Source organism: Nakaseomyces bracarensis (genome assembly GCF_045282275.1).
Source record: "Nakaseomyces bracarensis strain CBM3 chromosome Unknown Scaff11_0, whole genome shotgun sequence".
NCBI lineage: Eukaryota > Fungi > Ascomycota > Saccharomycetes > Saccharomycetales > Saccharomycetaceae > Nakaseomyces > Nakaseomyces bracarensis.
In genome coordinates, this window is record NW_027263957.1 from 485,024 (window position 1) to 503,179 (window position 18,156).

Genomic DNA, 18,156 nt, shown 5'->3' on the forward strand with positions numbered 1-18,156 from the left:
AAGGTATTAAGAGAATATAAGCCTTCTTTTTTTCTATATCCTTCTTTTTTAAATCAATTGTAATACAAAATTGACACAGGCTCAATTTAATACTAAAGTAGCTATTAATGTAATAATGGAATCCTTATTATCTTTACTTGATGCACTTCTATGCAAGGGCTTCGAGTGGGAAAAATTTAAAGGCTGAAAGGAGATCAAAATTAAAATCAAAATAGATCCCCGGCGTTGCTAATTGCTACCTCTGTTTGTTAGAAGAGATCACAAAAATTTCAGATAATGGATTTCCCCGTACTTTGAAAGCTCTAAAAAAATATTAAAACTTGATTTCTCCCTATAGAGATTCTAATACGCAGGAATTTGAGAAAAATAATAAATTGAACAAAAAAATTGAAAAATAAAAAAAAAAATATTGGCTCGAGTGGGGGCTTCGGGGCTTTCTAAGTTTTTTTTTTAAGGTTTTCGAATAATCAATTAGAAGACGTACTTGTATGGTACGAGTAATTCTGTGGTTTTGTATGTGATGCTAGTATCTATATTTTTTCTAATTGAGCTGTGCTTATGTCAACCGAATCACAATTGAAAAAATATTATCAAATACTTGATATAAAGCAGCTTTGTTTAATTGATATAGCCACTTGTTTTCAATATCCTATTAGGAAGATACAATTAAATTTCTTTCTTTTAATTGAATGTTTTTTTTTTATTAGTAGCCTCAAACCAAAATAAATACAATGGGTAATTAGATTTTTAATAAGGGATGTTATAGTTTGTGGGGGTTGATGTTGGGTTGTTAAACGAAAAAAATATAGTGAAGGGAAAAAAAAAAAAGAAAACGTAACGAATTTGAAATATAATTTAGGAATGAAATCAATCTATTGTTGAATTCAAAAGAAAATCAAAATGAAATAAAGAAAAGAAATTAAAAGTAGTTAGAACGAAACAACAAAAAATCAAATGGAAATTTATTATTTTTTATTTTTTTATTTTTTTTAAGCAATTCTTAATGAAGAAATCGATTAAAAAAAAAGTTGTTTCTTTTGAGAACTAAAATTGATAATAAGACGAAGATTTAATTCAAATATGGATGAAATTAGGAAGTAATATATTTTTTTTTTAAAAGAAAAATGAATTTAGGGTCTTATTATATTTGATCAAAAAATTTCACAGAATCTAATGTGCTCGTGTCCACAGGTATTGATATTCTTAAAATAATATTAGAATAACTTAATAAAAGAAAAAAAAAAATAAAAACAATCTTTTTTTATTTTATAAGTTTTTATTTTATTTTAAGAATTACGCAAATGAATAACTTGAATAGAATTTCAGAATAGTAAAATGGGGAAAATAGAAGAAATAAAGGAACTTTATTATCAAAAAAATAAATGAAAAAAAAAAGTATAATAATGAATTTGTTCCTGGATATAATTAGAACTTAGTGAAAAACGGTGTTAATTAATGGTAAACTGAGGAGAGTAAAGGGTAGAAAGTTCGAGGTGAGTGGGGGAAATACAACTTTCTTAATTCTTAACACTTCTTATTATTTCAATACTCTTAAATTAACCTGATGATATTAATTACTATATTTTTAACTTCTTATTAAACCAATACCTATTTCATAAACAGGAGACTCGACAATGTTCTTTCTTAATTTAGGAGATGGTTTTGTTTTTCACCGCAATAATAATCTGAATTAAATTGTTTTTTTTGCAATCTATTTTAGATGATTAATAGTTTTCTAAAAATTTTGATATTATTTTGGTTCTTGTTCTAGAATAATATGCACTGAACTTAGATTTCAAAGAGGAATTAACCACTATAGCTTCCTTTACAGTCAAGTAATCTTTTATCTATTAATAAAACAACAGGGCAAAGAAAAGATATAATGAGCGACTAATTAACTGTTGTTGTTAGATTGTATTATTGCCCAAAAAAAAATAATGTAATACTTTATTCTAATCCCTGATATACCACTTATTCTAAAAAAAAAAATTTTCTTTTAAGAATAATACAGTTATGTTCTAGAGTCGAAATACAATTAGAGGAAAAAACGAAAATATGTATTTTTAAAGTTACAAGAGAGCCAGCCTTAAAGAAGATTTACAAGAAGAAGTACAAAAAATAAAAAAAAAAAGAAAATGATTGGAAAACTATTAGAATAAGTTCAAAAATAAAAATAAAAAATAAAAAAAAGTAAGCAAGACTTGGCCAAAAGCCCAATAAGACTAAAAAGTGATGAGTAATGCATATTATGAAAGGAAATATAAAGGGTGGAAATAAAGAAAGATAAATAGAAAAAACTAAATTCTTTTTATGATTAGCACAACACTATCAGCCAAAATGGTCAGATTTGAATATATATATATATATATAAATAAATATAAATATACAGATTCTTAAACCATTTCATCAAGTGTGGTTAGTAACATTTACCGAGCAAAGGAATTGCCTTTTTTCTTTTATAGAGGAGTCGGAAGGGGAAACGCTGTTTTCCTCGGCCGTTAGAAGATCTTATTCAGCTACTAGTTATTTTTCGCTATATTCTATTTTACATGATATTCTTCTTTCACACATCTTCTTTCACCCCCAGCTTATTTTATGTAATTCTAATAAAAATGTGTGAAATATATAGAAAATTCCGTGTGAATAATTGAATCCAGGAAGGGAAACCTCCCTTTAAGAACTGAGAAAAAATGTCTCGTGAACACTTATTGTAACAAATAGTTATTCCCGTAAAGTGTACTTCAACAGTTTTACTACTTTGTGTACGTTTTCTTTACTAGAACAGCAACTATCAGTGATTAGTGGCAAGATTTTGCGTAAGTTAGAGAAGTGGAGTTGATCTCCAGCAAACGGCACCTGAACATGTTCTCACCTCAAAAAACGAAAAGGCTAACGATAATCAAAGCAAAAAGAAATGACTAGCAAAATTTTATCATGCTTCTCCCCTATTATAGTTGCTAAAAAGATAAATTGCTGACCGACTAATTATAACCGGTCCCTAATACTATTTTTCAAAAAAAAAATTTTTAACTGTCCTTATTCAATACAATATCTTTTTAACATAATCTAATGCAGAAGCATGGGATAGCAAACCCGTATAATGACGTGGCTTGAACTAACAACAATCCCAGCTGCTTTCAGTGTTTCATCATGATATTAACTTAACATCACAAGGACGTGTCCCCAGCATTACACCTTATGTACAAAAAAAGCAAGAAACAAAAACACTCTACGGGATTATCTTCAGTACTCTAAAAAATATATATTATAATAATATCTTCTACTACTCTATCCCTCTTCGCCCTTATTTCCCTGAGTCCATTTCTCAAAAAACCTCTTCCCACTACCTTTCCTTACGTTTTTTTTTTACTTTTTTAACAAACGGGCGGTATCGCATTCACAACTTTAATTTCATTACCTAATTAGGTATTGTAAGTGCGCCCCCCGTAATCATCTAGAGAAATTAGTTTTCTTTCTCATGCTGAAGAGGCCGAGTCATCATCTTCGCTGGGTGTTCGGAAAATAATACGAAAGAAGAGCAGTGCCGAGAAGGAAAAAAAATCTAAAGTAGGCGTACAGCACTGTGCCTTCAAAGTGCTGTGGGAGAAGAGAGTGATGTACACTTTTTTTTAGGGTTCTTTCCTAATATGGGCAGTAGAAGGAGGTCCTTTACGTAATCGTAGAACTATAATTGGAGATTTTACTCTTTTAGGAGAAGTTATTAAAAAAAAAGAAAAAAAAATAGAATAAAAGAAGAGATAAGACCACATATAAGCTTTCTATCGTACGATAAAAATAAAAGGGTCCTGTAAATGTCTTACTATCTTTAGATATCAACAAAATCTAGACCAACATATTTAGACCATAAGCTAATGTTATATGCATTACGAAGCTGTATATAACTAAAATGCTGACAAAAAAAGGCTTGTGAATTTGCTATATCGTACTTACTGAACAAAAAATATCATGAAAAATTCAATCCGTTGTCGAATAATAATATTACACGTATACATATCATCTGTACTATTTAACATACATACAAAAAAAAAAGATCAATGAAAAGGCTCTCTATAGCAATAAGAGAGAGACTGCTATTGATTTGCTATAGTACTAGTCTATGTTCCCATTTAGAAAAAAAAAAGTTACTAAAAATAAGGATGAGGACACCTAGCCCTCCTTCTTGTATTTTATCATCAGTGTAAATGCATTTATCATTTCTTGTTATAGGTAAAGGCAATAATTCTATCATTTGCCTACTCCTCAAAAAACGTTTCCCTTACTATTTATTATGTAAGTGAACGTTATTTTTTTCTTAATTGTAAAGGACAAACTTGGCAGCTCCGGATGTTACTGCAACCGTACATCCATCTGCGCCGCCGGAGTAAACTCCGTTTACATAAGAGCACTCGCCATTAACTACAGAGGTTCCGTCAGCAGCAACAATTTTCACATTGTAATTCAAAGGCGATCTGTTATTTGGATTTGGAATCAAGGATAAGTAAGTTATTCCACCAGTAGAGCCAGCTCCGAAATTCAAAGGTGCCCAGTTACCTACTCCTGATCCTGCAGTACCCCAGACACAACCATCCTCGACCGAGACACCTGCATTGTTAACATAGTACTGAGCAGAGGTCTTTTTGCCTTGCCATTGATAGTATGTGTCTTGATCAACGACGGTTAGAGGTAGAGAGGAGCCGGAGTCAACAAATGTTGGAATCACCATATTCTCAGTACCCGGATAATCGGTTCTACAAATGGCAACACCTTGGGATAATTGTGATTCGACATAGGCAGAATTGACACCCCACTCACAAAGGTATTGACTGTTTGTGTTTGATCTATACAGATAACCATTTTGACACAACAAACCTCCTACAGATCTTCCATCGGCTGGTTGACTCAGAGGCCATTGTGTCTTGGACATACCTGGTTGGCAAGCATAAGAGCAATAAGATCCTTCTTGACATGAGCCGCCTGTGGATGTATCACTGTTTTCTATTCCTGACCAGCCACCTTCGTTTAACCAACTGATAGGGATAACACCTTGACCAGATGGGAATTCAGAACATGGAATAGTACCGTCAACGAATGGCTGATTTGGACCTGAGAAGGCAGCCAGATCACCATATATACTTCCGCTAGAGCTTTGAGCAGAACTAGTAGGTTGCTGTTGTTGCTGTTGTTGGGTAGCAGAAGTAGTTGGAGCCAACGTTGTCGTGTCGTCATTGGTCCAAGTATTGACTTGTTCTTGTACTGTAGTAGCCTGACTCTGTACCCAAGCTTGTGTGCTTGAGTCTTGATTTTGATCCCAATTTTGAGCAGAAGTTGTATCTTGGTTCTGACCCCAGATCTGAGCAGTAGTAGTGTCTTGCACCGCAGTTTGTGGATCATTATATTCTACAGCAGCTGTAGTGGTAGCAACATTGTTTGCCGTTGTTGCAGCTAATACCGCATCTTCTTTCAACATGTTGTTACCGTCAACAGTTGTTGTAGCTTGGTTAGCTTGACCGTTACCATCTACAGTAACAGTTGCATAAACATACTCAACAGTAACCGCACGCTTGTGCTTATGATGGTTATCCTTCTTTTGCTCCTCTTTATACCTTTCAAATTGTGGTAGTGCGGTAGTTAAAGAACTTGTTAGCAGTAAACTAAAAGCAGTGGTTCTAGCGGATGGTAGCCTCATTATTTGTTAGATAGTTATAATTTTTTTTTTATATATATTTTGCTTGTTACGTTCTATGAGGTAGTTTACGAGTTAGATGGCATGGCAACCAGAATAAGAGTACTGTATTTTATTTCACTTCTTGCGATTAAAGACCATATTTATATAAAAACCTACTAGGGAATTGATCAAAGAAGAGATCAATAGAAATTACTGATCATATGCTCCTCTTACAGTTCGCGCCTTAACCATTCTTTCTTCCCAACTTATAACTACGTCAATAGTATTATAAAAGCACATATATGGCTCCCAACTACAGCTTATACACTGCATTCACGAATTGCCAAAATTTCCATTTTTTATTGATCCGGTAATTACGCGAATTGTAGGCCAGCTTTTTGGTGGTCACCTAGTCAAAATATTTTCGCTTCGCCAACTGCTTTAGCCCAAAAAGAGTGCCTGGATACCCGATTTGGGAATGTAATGGTCGCGAAATGAATAAAATATAAAATAAACGTCATATTGCCTATTGAAATGAGAATAGCGATTCAATGATTATGGTATCCATAAATCTGTAGTACTTATCGAGCAGAGCTTGATGTAGATTAAAAAACTATACTTATAGTTGTGTTTTTAATAACTGTTAACAAGCCCGCTAAAAATAATAATTCCTACAAATATACGTCATTTCTGTACATTACTTTCCTCTTTTTTAAATTATATTTTTAGCAGAAAGATAGAATATATATATATATATGACTATTTCATATCTATTCCTTTTTAGCGTATCTTTTTTGAATAGCAGCAGAAACTTTATCCAACTTGAATTTTTTAGCAAATATCCATTCTAGAATAAAGTATGGCACAAAAATATTAACGTAGCTCAAAAATGTTGCCATCCTGCCTCTGTAAACATCGACTGGATCTCTTGAGCTCAAAAGGTCACTAACAACTTTTTTAGCATACTCATTGGCTGGCATTGGGTGGTTATCCTTAGCCATTGTCTGTCTAGTGCGAAGAGCAGCAATTCCTTCTGGGAATTTGTAGATAGAATCCTCTGGTAAGTCCCTCTTGTCGGCAATATCGGTAAGCACACCACCGGTTACAACATTGATAACTCTAACACCGAATGGCTTCATCTCCAAGTGGAGAACTCTAGCATACTGATGGATAGCAGCTTTGGTTGCAGCATAAATACTACCGAAGGGCACACTAGTGAACCCAGCAATAGACCCTGTAAAGATGACCGTACCTTTAGCATTGATTAGGTAAGAAGATAATTCACGGGTCATGTTCACATGACCAAATACATTGACTTTAAAGCACTGTTCCATGACATCATGAGAGACATCAAGAGCAGGGAACGTACAACTCTGACCCGCATTGTTATATAGAATGTCTAACTTACCTTCTGGCAACTCCTCCGCTAAAGTTTCTTTGAATTGCCTAATTTCGCTTAGATCAGCAATATCAAGGTGTTGAGCTACAACCAATTCCTTTCCAAAAGTCTCTACCAAGGGTTCGATAGGTGCAGTTCTTCTAGCACAGGCATAAACTTTAATCCCCTTACTAGCCAGTTCCTTAGTAACCTCATACCCAATACCTGATGATGCACCAGTAACAATAGCAACCTTTCTCCTTTGTGTTTCAGCCATTTTCCTTTCGTTTCTTTCTCTTTGTATTCCTTGTCAGTTTATATTTCTTGTTCATTAGAACCCAAAAGCTGTTTAAATAAGATTGGTTGTTTGCCAGAAGTAAAGGTGTCCCTTTATTTATTTATTTATTTTAGCGTTGGAGGTCAAAGCAAACGCGGGGTCTAACGCTCTATATGAAAGTTAGGAAAAACAAGTACGTGCACCTTTCTAAGAGGGCAGCACACACGGCTAGTATAAAAGAAATGGAAGTATAGGGTAATCAATCTATCCTGGTACAAAGCACCGAATACTTATAGAGGATTAAGTCCGAACCAATGGAGATGTTGGAGAACAAGATGCTCTATTTGTTTAAACACTAATAGTTTCCCCTTGGCATTGTAATTACATTAGTGGAGATATTAGAACGAAGAAGTTATTTTCTTTTAGTATATACAAATTATATAGGATTGGGGGCAATTTAGGATAGAAAAGTAAATTAAAAAAATGAATATTTCTCTCTCTTGGTTTAAGTTAACCATCTAGGTACAAGTTTACTAAAAAGATTTTTTGTCTTTTTTTTTTAAAATACATTAGCTCTTTTTTTTTTCTTCTTTTAATGGAATATAAATAATAAATAAAATTTACTCTTTTTCTTTCATCAAATTTTTATTATTTTAATTAAGCTTCATTAAAAACATCCTTCAAGAATGCTTCTTCTTCAGCTAAATGTAATTTCTTGTTACCGGCAGCAACAGCTCCACTTGGGTTTCTACCAGCGAATCTGACCTTGAAGTCGCCGTATTTCTCGGTTTCCTTCAATGTGGTTTCAAGTCTTGGAGCAGCGTAATTCCAACCACCCATGTTCAATGGTTCTTCTTGACACCATACAATCTCTTCTAGATTTGGATAAGAATTTAGGGAGTCACGCAATTGAGCGAATGGGAATGGATGAAGTTCTTCGATCTTCAAGAAAGCGGTGGTCTTGTCACCTAAGGCCTCACGCTTCTTAACCAAAGCAGTGTAGACTTGACCACTCATTAGAACAAGTCTCTTAGTTTCTTCTTTTGTACCAATGGACTTACCGTGTTCAACATCTTCGATGATCCATTGGAAGCCACCATCTGTGAACTCAGATAGGTTGGATCTAGCTAAAGGATGACGTAGCAATTGCTTGGAGAAGAACAATGCTAATGGTTTACGGAATTGACGATGTTGTTGTCTTCTCAAGATGTGGAATAAGTTAGCTGGTGTTGTTGGGTAGACAACTTGATAATTACAGTCTTGATGTTGTCTTTGCAATTTCTCTTCAGATGGGAAGTATCTTGGATCCTCGTTAGCCATTTGAAGGAATCTTTCCAGTCTACCAGAAGAATGTTCTGGACCTTGACCATCATAACCATGTGGTAGAGACAGGACTAAACCGGAACGTTGCTTCCATTTCTGTTCACCACCAGCGATAAATTGATCGATGATAACTTGAGCAGTGTTAGCAAAGTCACCGAATTGGGCTTCCCATACAACAAGGTTTTCTGGAGAGGTCAAAGAGTAACCGTATTCGAAACCCATCACACCGTATTCAGATAGGGAGGAGTTTGCAATAGTAAAGTCAGCCTTTGCACCTTCAACGTTTTTCAATGGAGTGTAAGTAGCCTCAGAAGCTTGGTCATGAAGAACTGTATGACGTTGAGAGAAAGTACCTCTTTCAACATCTTCACCAGAGACTCTGACGTTGTGACCTTCTTGGATCAAAGTACCGTAAGCTAAGGCTTCACCAGTAGCCCAGTCAATTCCTTCACCAGTTTCAATAGTCTTACCTCTGTTATTTAAGATTCTCTTCAAGTTTCTGTGAACTTCGAAATTATCTGGCCATGAAGAGATTACTTTACCGATGTTCTTCAAAGTTGTAGCATCAACATTAGTTGGCTCATGAGGTAATATCTCAGTGGCTAATTCCTTTGGAGACTTGAAATCTTCCCAGGCCGCCGTTAACCATTCTCTTGGAGTTGGAACATAGTCCTTGGCCTTATCAAAGGCTTCTTCAAACATACCCCAGACCCATTTCTTGTGTTCCTCAATGTCAGTCTTACTGAAAGTACCTTCTTTTAGCAATTGTTCGGTGTAAACATCAATAACAGATGGTGTCTTAGCAATTTGCTTGTACATTAGAGGTTGAGTAAAGGAAGGTTGGTCAGTTTCATTGTGACCATGCTTTCTCCAGCCGACAACATCGATAATGGCATCAGTCTTGAATTTTTGTCTCCATTCGGCAGCAACTCCGAAGATGAAAGTAACAGCTTCAACATCATTAGCATTGACGTGGAAAATTGGGGCATCAATAGCCTTAGCTAGATCAGATGGATATGGAGTAGATCTGGAGAATCTTGGATCGGTAGTGAAACCAATTTGGTTGTTAGTGATGATGTGAATGGTACCACCAGTGGAATATTCAGGCAAAGTCACGAAACCTTGGGTCTCGTAGACAACACCTTGACCAGCGAATGCGGCATCACCGTGTAGAAGAACAGCGAGGGCCTTTGATTTCTCTTTTAAGTCATTCTTTGCATGTAGAATAGATCTAGTTCTACCAAGTACAACTGGATCCTGGGCTTCCAAGTGTGATGGGTTAGCAACCAGGGATAGGTTAACATATTTACCAGATGTAGTAGGTCTTTGGTAGTTCATACCCAAGTGATACTTCACATCACCGGAACCCTCGGCATCAGTCTTAGCAGTACCTTGGAATTCAGAGAAAATGGATTCGTTAGGTTTACGTACCACGTTGGATAGAACGTTTAATCTACCACGATGAGCCATACCTAGAACGACGTCTTCAACACCCAATTCAACGGAACGGTCAATCAAGGTCTTGATACCTGGGACAACAGCTTCTAGACCTTCCAGACCGAATCTCTTTTCGTTAGGGAATTTAGTAGACAGGAAAGTTTCGAATGAGGTGGCCCAAGTCAATCTATCCAGAATTTGTCTTTTCTGATCCACAGTGTATTGGTATGGAGTTGGCACTTCAATTCTCTCTCTTAGCCACTCACACTTCTCCTTAGATGGGATATGTGTATATTCAATACCATAAGATGTACAGTACAGTGTCTCCATGTGATCAATAATCTCTCTCAAGGTCATCTTCTTCTTACCATCTCTGGCAAATCTTGGCAAGATACCAGGACCCAAGTTGATCTCCCTGTCAAGGTCACGTTCCGTAAAACCATAGTAGTCCAGAGTCAATTCCTTAGGGATGTTAGCGTTTTTGTTACTACCAAAGGAGATACCTAGTGGATCAATGTGTGCTTTCAAGTGACCTCTCACTTGGTAAGCTCTACACAACAGCTGAACTTTCAAGTGAACAGAAACATTCTCGTCGATGTTAGAACCACTTAGTGTGCTCAAAGGCGCTTCATGCGTACCTTGAGCAGACCCCAAAAGAATTGGTGGTGCTTGGAAAGCCTGTGAAGCAGGAACATTCGTATTCTTCATGTTTTTGAAATAAGCATCCCAAGAGACATGTACTGAAGATGGATCCTTCTGCCAAGCTTGAAACATCTCATCGATATACGCAGCATTAGTCGTGTTCACGAAGTTATCCTGAGAGGCATAACCTCTCCTAACCACAGGAACAAACCGCTGTAATACTCTCCTACTCCCCATCCCGGAGAATAAAGCTTTACTTCTTAACATTTTATTTTATTTTTTTTTTTTTTAAACTTTCTATGGGTATTTATCTTTCAAGGTTGATAGCTTATTTTTATTTTTTACTTGTAAAAGGTATGGGAGACCTCAGTTCTTATTTTTGGTATTATTCTTACTTACTGCTCTATTCTAAATAAAAGTAGTATTGACACTTGCCCTTTTTATATATTCAATATCAAATTTCAAGTCCAATCACCGATGTCTCGGCCATTTTAAAAACAAATGGGGAAAGTCCCTTTGAAGCGAGTCTAATAGCCCAATCCCATCCAAATCCTAATATCTCCCTCCCTGCTCCTACTGCCCTTTCCTGTACCTGCCCTTTCCCAGCTGAAAATAAGCAAAAGTTCAAACTACGAAAGACACACTAAAGACCTAAAAGAATCTGGGCTTGAACTTGGTGGGGGGGCGCTTCCTCTGTAGAACTCACTTATTTCTTCTGTGCTGCTGCGGGTATTTCTGAGATCCCCTTTGCTTTCCTTTTTATTGCACTACAGGTTTCTTTTTCTTTCCCACTGTACAGGAAAAAAGGGACCCATGCCGCAGAAGAGGCCGTACTAACGCAAACTCCGCGTTCTTATTGGTCAGACAAATGAGCCGGGTAACTTACCAGGTGACGAATCCGTATGACATGACTTGTAAATTGGAAGGAAGATAATTTTTGAATTCTAATTTCGTATGAATGTATAGCTTGTGATCACGTATATAGGCCGTTTTTTTTATATCCATACATTAAACTTTTTATTATATCTTTACAAACAAGGTTCTACTTCTGTGCAAGAGTGTTGGTTTTTATTATTTCCAGTGACGATAAATAATAAGTATAGGTTTTTTAGGAAAGAGAGAAGAAAGAAAACAATACTATTTTTTTTTTTTGAAATTCTGTTGAGCGAAACATAGATGACTCTTTTATTAATTAACAATGAGTTCCAATAATGTTTGCTCGTCTGTTGATTTTCTTCTTCCCAGCCCTCCAGTTGATTCTCTCTTTCTCTATACCTCCAATAATTATATAAAATAATTAAGTTATATAGCTTTAACATTTGGTATATCAGTTATGCTTTTAAAAAACGAGAACAAAGTTGATCCAAGTTGAGAGAGAGAGAGGAGAGGGAATAAGTTTGGAGGATAAAGTTTTTTGGTGTTGGGAATTAAGAAAATCAACAGGAAAAAAAACAAAACACCGTTTAATTATATAAAACTTGGAGCAACTTGTTTTCTAAGCAAACAATAAAGATAAAACAAATCATCAAAAAGATAAGCCAATGTAAAAGAAAAAAAAATATAATACAGAAAAAAAAACAATGAATGGGAAGTTGAAGGACATTTTTAAAAAAATTAAATGTTCCTTAATAGTGTACAATTGTTAGAGAAAAAAAATGAAATCGAGGAAGATCAAATTTTAAATTACATGTCTTCTTCAATGAAACCCTTGTGGGAAACGTAGATACCATCCAAGAACTTTCTGATATCCTTGTTTCTAACACGACAGATTTGTTGAACATCGGCAGCGTTTTGGGAAACGTCTTCAACAGAGTTACCGGACAAGACCAATTCATCCTTTTGAGTAGTGGAGAATTCGACATCGACACCGTCTCTGACTGGGACCAATCTAACCTTCTTGTCACCCAAGAAGTTTCTGATTTCGATGAACTTCTTACCATCCTTGTCAATGGTGTTGACGTTGATTGGGAAATGCGCGTAGACGTATCTCAACTTGTACTTGTAACCCTTGGTGACACCGGTAATCAAGTTGTCAACCAAAGACTTGACAGTTCTCAAAGCAGCAACGTGCTTTCTGTCACCGTTGTGGACGGTAACCTTGATCAATCTCTCGCTGACCTTGGTGAAAGTAACATCAATGTGCTTTAGAGACTTGACCAAAGTACCTCTTGGACCAGTAACCTTAACAACTCTGGACTTAATGTTAACAGTAACACCTTCTGGGACTTCGATAGATTGTTCAGTTTGAATGTACTTCATTGTTATATGCAGGAATGTATTTGTATTGAGTTCAGTTCTGTTCGAAAGGAAGATTTGAAAATATTTTAAAAACAAGAGAAGATAAAGGAAATAAATGTAGATGCAATTGAAAAATTATTTTTGTCTTCCTTTTATATATCCTGAAAAAATTTTTCATGCTTTTTGCTTCGTTGAAAAAAAAAAAACCTGCGTCTGTACGTTTGTACGAACTCTAAACGAATAATATTAGTTAGGGTAATAAGTTTGCGATCTAATAATGAACAAGATGTGGTTCTAATTATCTATTGTAATAATAGTAATAATAGTAATAATAGTAATAATAGTAATAATAGTAATAATACAATTTATTTTTTTAAAGAAATTAATATTTGGAAAGTTATGCTATTTATATATCTATCAGATAGTGTATTTGCTGTTTTTGAAAGCGAAAGTATTTACTTTCATGTCTAAGGAGGACAAATTTCAGGATAATAATATCGAATACCAGTTTATGGTTTTCATTCTATTATTTATCTTTAGTTACTTTTTTTCTCTCATTTAATATTTTCATCAAACCATGTATTAGTAAACTTATTTAATTTTTCAGCATCATTGTATACCCAAGAGCCTTCTTCATTGTAAAATCTTGCATTATCAAACATTGTTTGTAGGTCTGTTTGAACGTCCTTTAAAGATTTGTAGACTCCTCTCTTTGCGTTCTTCAAGATGTTATCTAGAGCAACAGGTTTTTCTATCAGTTTATAGTAATCTGGATATTCCCTTTTGGAGGGAAGAACCTCAAATATGGAAGTTAGAGGATGTGCATCAGTTTCATCAACCTGTCCACGCATTTGTTTGAGGAGTGTTTCTACAGGTTTGATTATTTCTAATGTTACAGCTTTTGGTTTTCTTCCTCTACCCTTTGCAATAGATTTCTTTATAGCAGGGGCTTCTTCCTCTGGCGCGGTTTCAGTTTCAGGTTTAACTTCTTCCTCTCCTGAAGGTTTCTTCAACTTTAACTTAATCTTTAGCTTAGGCTTCTTCTTATCTGGCCCCTCAATAATTTCAACAAGAGGACCAGAATCTTGGTTTTCTTTAGTTATTTCATCTTCCGGTTCCGCCTTTGAAGAATCGACAATCTTGATAACTCTCTTTCTACCTCTCTTCTTTGGGGACTTGGCTTCCACTTCATGTGTTTCGATGACGGCTTCAGCTTCAACAATATCAGGCTGAACTGCCTTCCTTTTCCTACCACGTCTACCACGGCGTTCTGTAATGGTTTCTTCTGGGATGGCATCTTCCTTATAATCATTATCATCATTCTCTATTACTCCATTTACACCCTCGGCTTCTTCATCAACCTCACCTGAAGCTCCCTCAACCTTCAATTGTTTATTTCTCGTCCTCCTTTCCCGTGCTTCCCTCTTTCTTTTAATTACTTCTTCTAGAGTGCTGTTATCATTCTCAACAGCATCCAAGAACTGTTCTTCCGTTAAACCGTCATCATAGAAGACACGTTTAGTATTTCTCATTCTTCCTAAGGTTACAGGTTCTGGTTTCAAATGTTGTTCTATATCCTCAGTGAAGACAGAAGGTAACTCGTCAATTTCGATTAATCTAGGTTTAGGAGCGCTCAAGCCCATTTCTTTTGCAGATTGTACCTCTTGTTCAATACGTTCTTGGTCCATCTTATCGAACAATATCTTTTCATCAGCACTACGAGCTAATATATCATTCAATTCATCATCATCAAGTTCAGCTTTGTCATCTTCATCTTTATTTGATTCATTCTCCAATAATCTTCTCAAGAATTCTTCTTGTTCCTCAGCAGTCGATTTGTTATCAAATTTACCAGCTTGGATAACCTTACCATCAATATCTAATTTTTGCATAGCCCTTTCAAGAATCATTTCTTCAACGGAGTCTGTAGTAATTAACCTTAGGATACGAACTTCGTTTTTCTGCCCAATTCTATGCGCTCTGTCTTGGGCTTGTAAATCTTGGTGAGGATTCCAATCTGTATCAAAAATAATGACCGTATCTGCGGTTTGAAGGTTTAGCCCTAAACCACCAGCCCTGGTGGAAAGAAGGAAACAAAAATATTCAGAATTTTCAGCGTTAAATTCTTTCAACATACCAGTTCTATCCTCAGCTTTTGTACTACCATCAAGTCTCATATACTTTAAATTTCTCATACGCAGAAAATCTTCCATGATGTCCATGACCTGTGTCATTTGAAAGAACATTAGAACCCTATGTCCAGTAGCTTTGAATTTCGAAAGAATCCTGTCTAAAAGTTCGAATTTACCAGCAACACGGTATAATAGATCCGAATTTCCTCTAGAAGGATTGATCACACCTTCCACTTCATCGAATACAAATGGATGATTACAAATTTTCTTCAGTTGCATGATTTTATTGTTCAGACCTTTAATACCACCTTTCGTAGCACCTTCTGTACCTGCACCGACAAATAAAGCATTGTGCTTCAACATTTGTTGATAAAGTTGTTGCTGTAGTGCGGACTGTCTACACTTGATAACCTTCTCTACTTTATCCGGCAAATCTTTTTCGACTTCTTTCTTTAGACGACGTAACAAGAACGGTCTTAAAACCTTATGCAGTCTTCTAATGACTAATAAGGTTTCTTCTTCTGTTAATTCTAGTTTTTCTTGAGTACCAGTGTTCGCAAAAGGCGTGTTAAACCAATCTTCAAAAGTTTTTGCAGAATTGAAAATTTTTGGCAGAACAAAATTTAATAGAGCCCATAATTCAGGTAAATTATTTTGAAGAGGTGTACCAGTTAAAATCAATCTATTTCTAGTACGATAATAATGGGAAATTGTGTTGGACAACTTAGAGTTAGCATTTTTCATTCTGTGACCTTCATCAATAATCATATGAGACCACTCGTGTTTAGACAACAGGGCTTTGTCCTTGATAATGTATTCGTAGGTCGTTAATAATACATCAAAGTTACCTGATCTAATTTTGTGCTGCAAACTATGTCTTTGGTTTGGCGTACCCTTATATATAACAGTGTTTAGCGAAGGAGCCCATTTTTCAAACTCCAAAGTCCAATTCGTGATAGTCGATAAAGGTACCACAACTAAATACGGACCAGGTTCTTGTTTTATTTCATACAGATAAGTAATCAAAGAGATGGATTGAATTGTTTTACCCAGACCCATTTCATCTGCTAAAATACCGTTTAGGTGGTTATTATATAAAGATACCATCCATTCCAAACCTTTTAATTGATATTCCTTTAATGTACCTCCCACAAGTATCGATGGTTGTTTGTCAATCTTTTCTTTGATTCTATGTGCAACCTCATAATAATCAATTTTTTCTCTTTCTTCGTCATCAATTGGTGTAATTTCTTCACCTTTCAGGATTTTGGTCTCATTTTGTTGAACTCTGACAGCTTGAGCAAGAGAATCCAAGAAACTATTGGTTTGTTTCAATAATTGCGTAATTCTCGTATCCTTTGTTTGGTCAAGTAACCTTAAGTATGCTTCCTCATCATTAGATTTAAGTGCTTGTAAACGTTGCTTAGCTGTCCGTTCAACTCTTTTTTGTTCATCTCTTTCAATTTGGCCATGCAAGGAAAGACATATACGACCAAACTGGCTAGATCTTTCTCCACTTGTCCATCTATTTTCTTTTCTTTCAGTAATAAATGATATCGTGGAATTAACTTTTTGCATATGTAAGTTCCGTTCCTTCTTACGTTTTTCCAAAAGCTGCTGTCTCTCTAATTCCTCTGCGATCCTGGCAGTCTGTGGAACAATAACTTTGCTTCTAACCTGGACAGATCTCTGAGCTGCCATAGTATAAGGAGAGTCACGTAAATATGGAATATTATAATGTGCTTGACCAGCCACCGTACTAATCAGCTTCAGACGTAGAGCCTTCTGCTTAGTGAGCATCTTTAGGGTTTTAAGTTCAATAATAGCCTTTATTTTCATCTCATCAATTTTTGTGGGTGTTTCATCTTTAGATATAAAATCCAAACAATCATCAAGGGAATAAGTGGCCAAATTGCCTGGTAGTCTCTCTAATTCATATATACGTTGGGCGATTCTAGTAGATATAATCTCCTCATATTCACGATTGCCCAATTTGTTATTTTTAGAGAGATGTTTAAATTTATTTGCCAATCCTAGCAAGGCTGCATTCTCATCCATGTCCAACGTAAGTTTAACTTTTTCTAATTGATGATTTTCAATTTCACCTTGATCGTCCGTTTGATCGGTGTTATGGAGTAAATTCTCAGGTATTCCAAAATCTCTCTCTAGCAATCTAAGAGCCTGTAATTGGCGTTCAAGTTTTTCATTATTGTACTTAGATAATTGTTCGCGTAATTGTTTCACTTCAGCCAACCTGGAGCTGAATTGATCTTGTTCTTCAGATATCTGAGCCATAACATTCTCAATAGCATTGATCTCAAGACTATTCTCCTCCGGACGCGTTATTATAGCCCTATATCTAAAGATTAATTGTTCTAACTCCTCAGAAGTACGTGGTTTCGGAATACTAATTTTTGATGTACCTTCCTTTTTAAGGAAATCGCCATTAACAACCACATTATCTAGTGGTATTGGCATAGTTGCAGTTTCAGACATCACTTTGCTAATGTTTTTCTTTTTTTTTTCTTTGTTTTGTTTTTATTTGTAATCTTCCTTTTAATACAATATATTACTCTCAAATATTTACAGTCAAAATACAATTCAATTATTTTTGCACTAAGTAGTTGTTCAGGAACAAATTGTCTATCAGATCTGTTTGTTTCTAAATCTTTATTTATTCAGGTTTCTTTCTCTTTGTTGTGTTGTGGTTTTGTTTTTTAAAACTAATTATATTCAAAAAGTTTAGTATATTAGTTACACCTTATTACTTTGAAATAAATAAACAAAACAACGACAGAACAAATGATTGTATCTTCTTCTTTTCTTATTTTATTCAATACCAATGTTTCCTTTAAAAAATTGAAGATATATTTAAAAAAAGCTTATTTTTCTATTCACCTTTAATTTCAACTGAATTCAGCGTTTTTTTTTTTAATTTTTTTTTTTCTTTCGCTTGATCCTGTATCGCTTACAACGGTGAGATAACGTGCATCAAGATAATATATCACGACACCGGAATAAAAAATTTTGCGATGAGCTAGCAATTCTACTTACAATAGTAGTA

General features: G+C 35.2%; 5 protein-coding genes across 5 annotated transcripts; all 5 read right to left on the reverse strand.

The window, feature by feature from the left end:
* Positions 1 to 4,312: 4,312 nt before the first annotated feature.
* On the reverse strand, positions 4,313 to 5,686 carry SIM1 (putative glucosidase SIM1; the record flags this gene model as incomplete). The annotated part of the gene is made up of 1 exon (XM_071053403.1): positions 4,313 to 5,686. One exon carries the CDS (start codon positions 5,684 to 5,686, stop codon positions 4,313 to 4,315), a length of 1,374 nt encoding a protein of 457 aa, XP_070910811.1.
* Positions 5,687 to 6,435: 749 nt separating this feature from the next.
* Positions 6,436 to 7,320, reverse strand: AYR1 (acylglycerone-phosphate reductase; the record flags this gene model as incomplete). Its single annotated transcript, XM_071053404.1, has 1 exon — positions 6,436 to 7,320. One exon carries the CDS (start codon positions 7,318 to 7,320, stop codon positions 6,436 to 6,438), a length of 885 nt encoding a protein of 294 aa, XP_070910812.1.
* Positions 7,321 to 7,977: 657 nt separating this feature from the next.
* Positions 7,978 to 10,989, reverse strand: KGD1 (alpha-ketoglutarate dehydrogenase KGD1; the record flags this gene model as incomplete). The annotated part of the gene is made up of 1 exon (XM_071053405.1): positions 7,978 to 10,989. The coding sequence occupies one exon, from the start codon at positions 10,987 to 10,989 to the stop codon at positions 7,978 to 7,980; it is 3,012 nt and encodes a 1,003-aa protein (XP_070910813.1).
* Positions 10,990 to 12,405: 1,416 nt separating this feature from the next.
* Positions 12,406 to 12,981, reverse strand: RNJ42_03242 (60S ribosomal protein uL6; the record flags this gene model as incomplete). Its single annotated transcript, XM_071053406.1, has 1 exon — positions 12,406 to 12,981. The coding sequence occupies one exon, from the start codon at positions 12,979 to 12,981 to the stop codon at positions 12,406 to 12,408; it is 576 nt and encodes a 191-aa protein (XP_070910814.1).
* A 533-nt stretch (positions 12,982 to 13,514) lies between these two features.
* On the reverse strand, positions 13,515 to 17,588 carry STH1 (RSC chromatin remodeling complex ATPase subunit STH1; the record flags this gene model as incomplete). The annotated part of the gene is made up of 1 exon (XM_071053407.1): positions 13,515 to 17,588. One exon carries the CDS (start codon positions 17,586 to 17,588, stop codon positions 13,515 to 13,517), a length of 4,074 nt encoding a protein of 1,357 aa, XP_070910815.1.
* Positions 17,589 to 18,156: the final 568 nt, after the last annotated feature.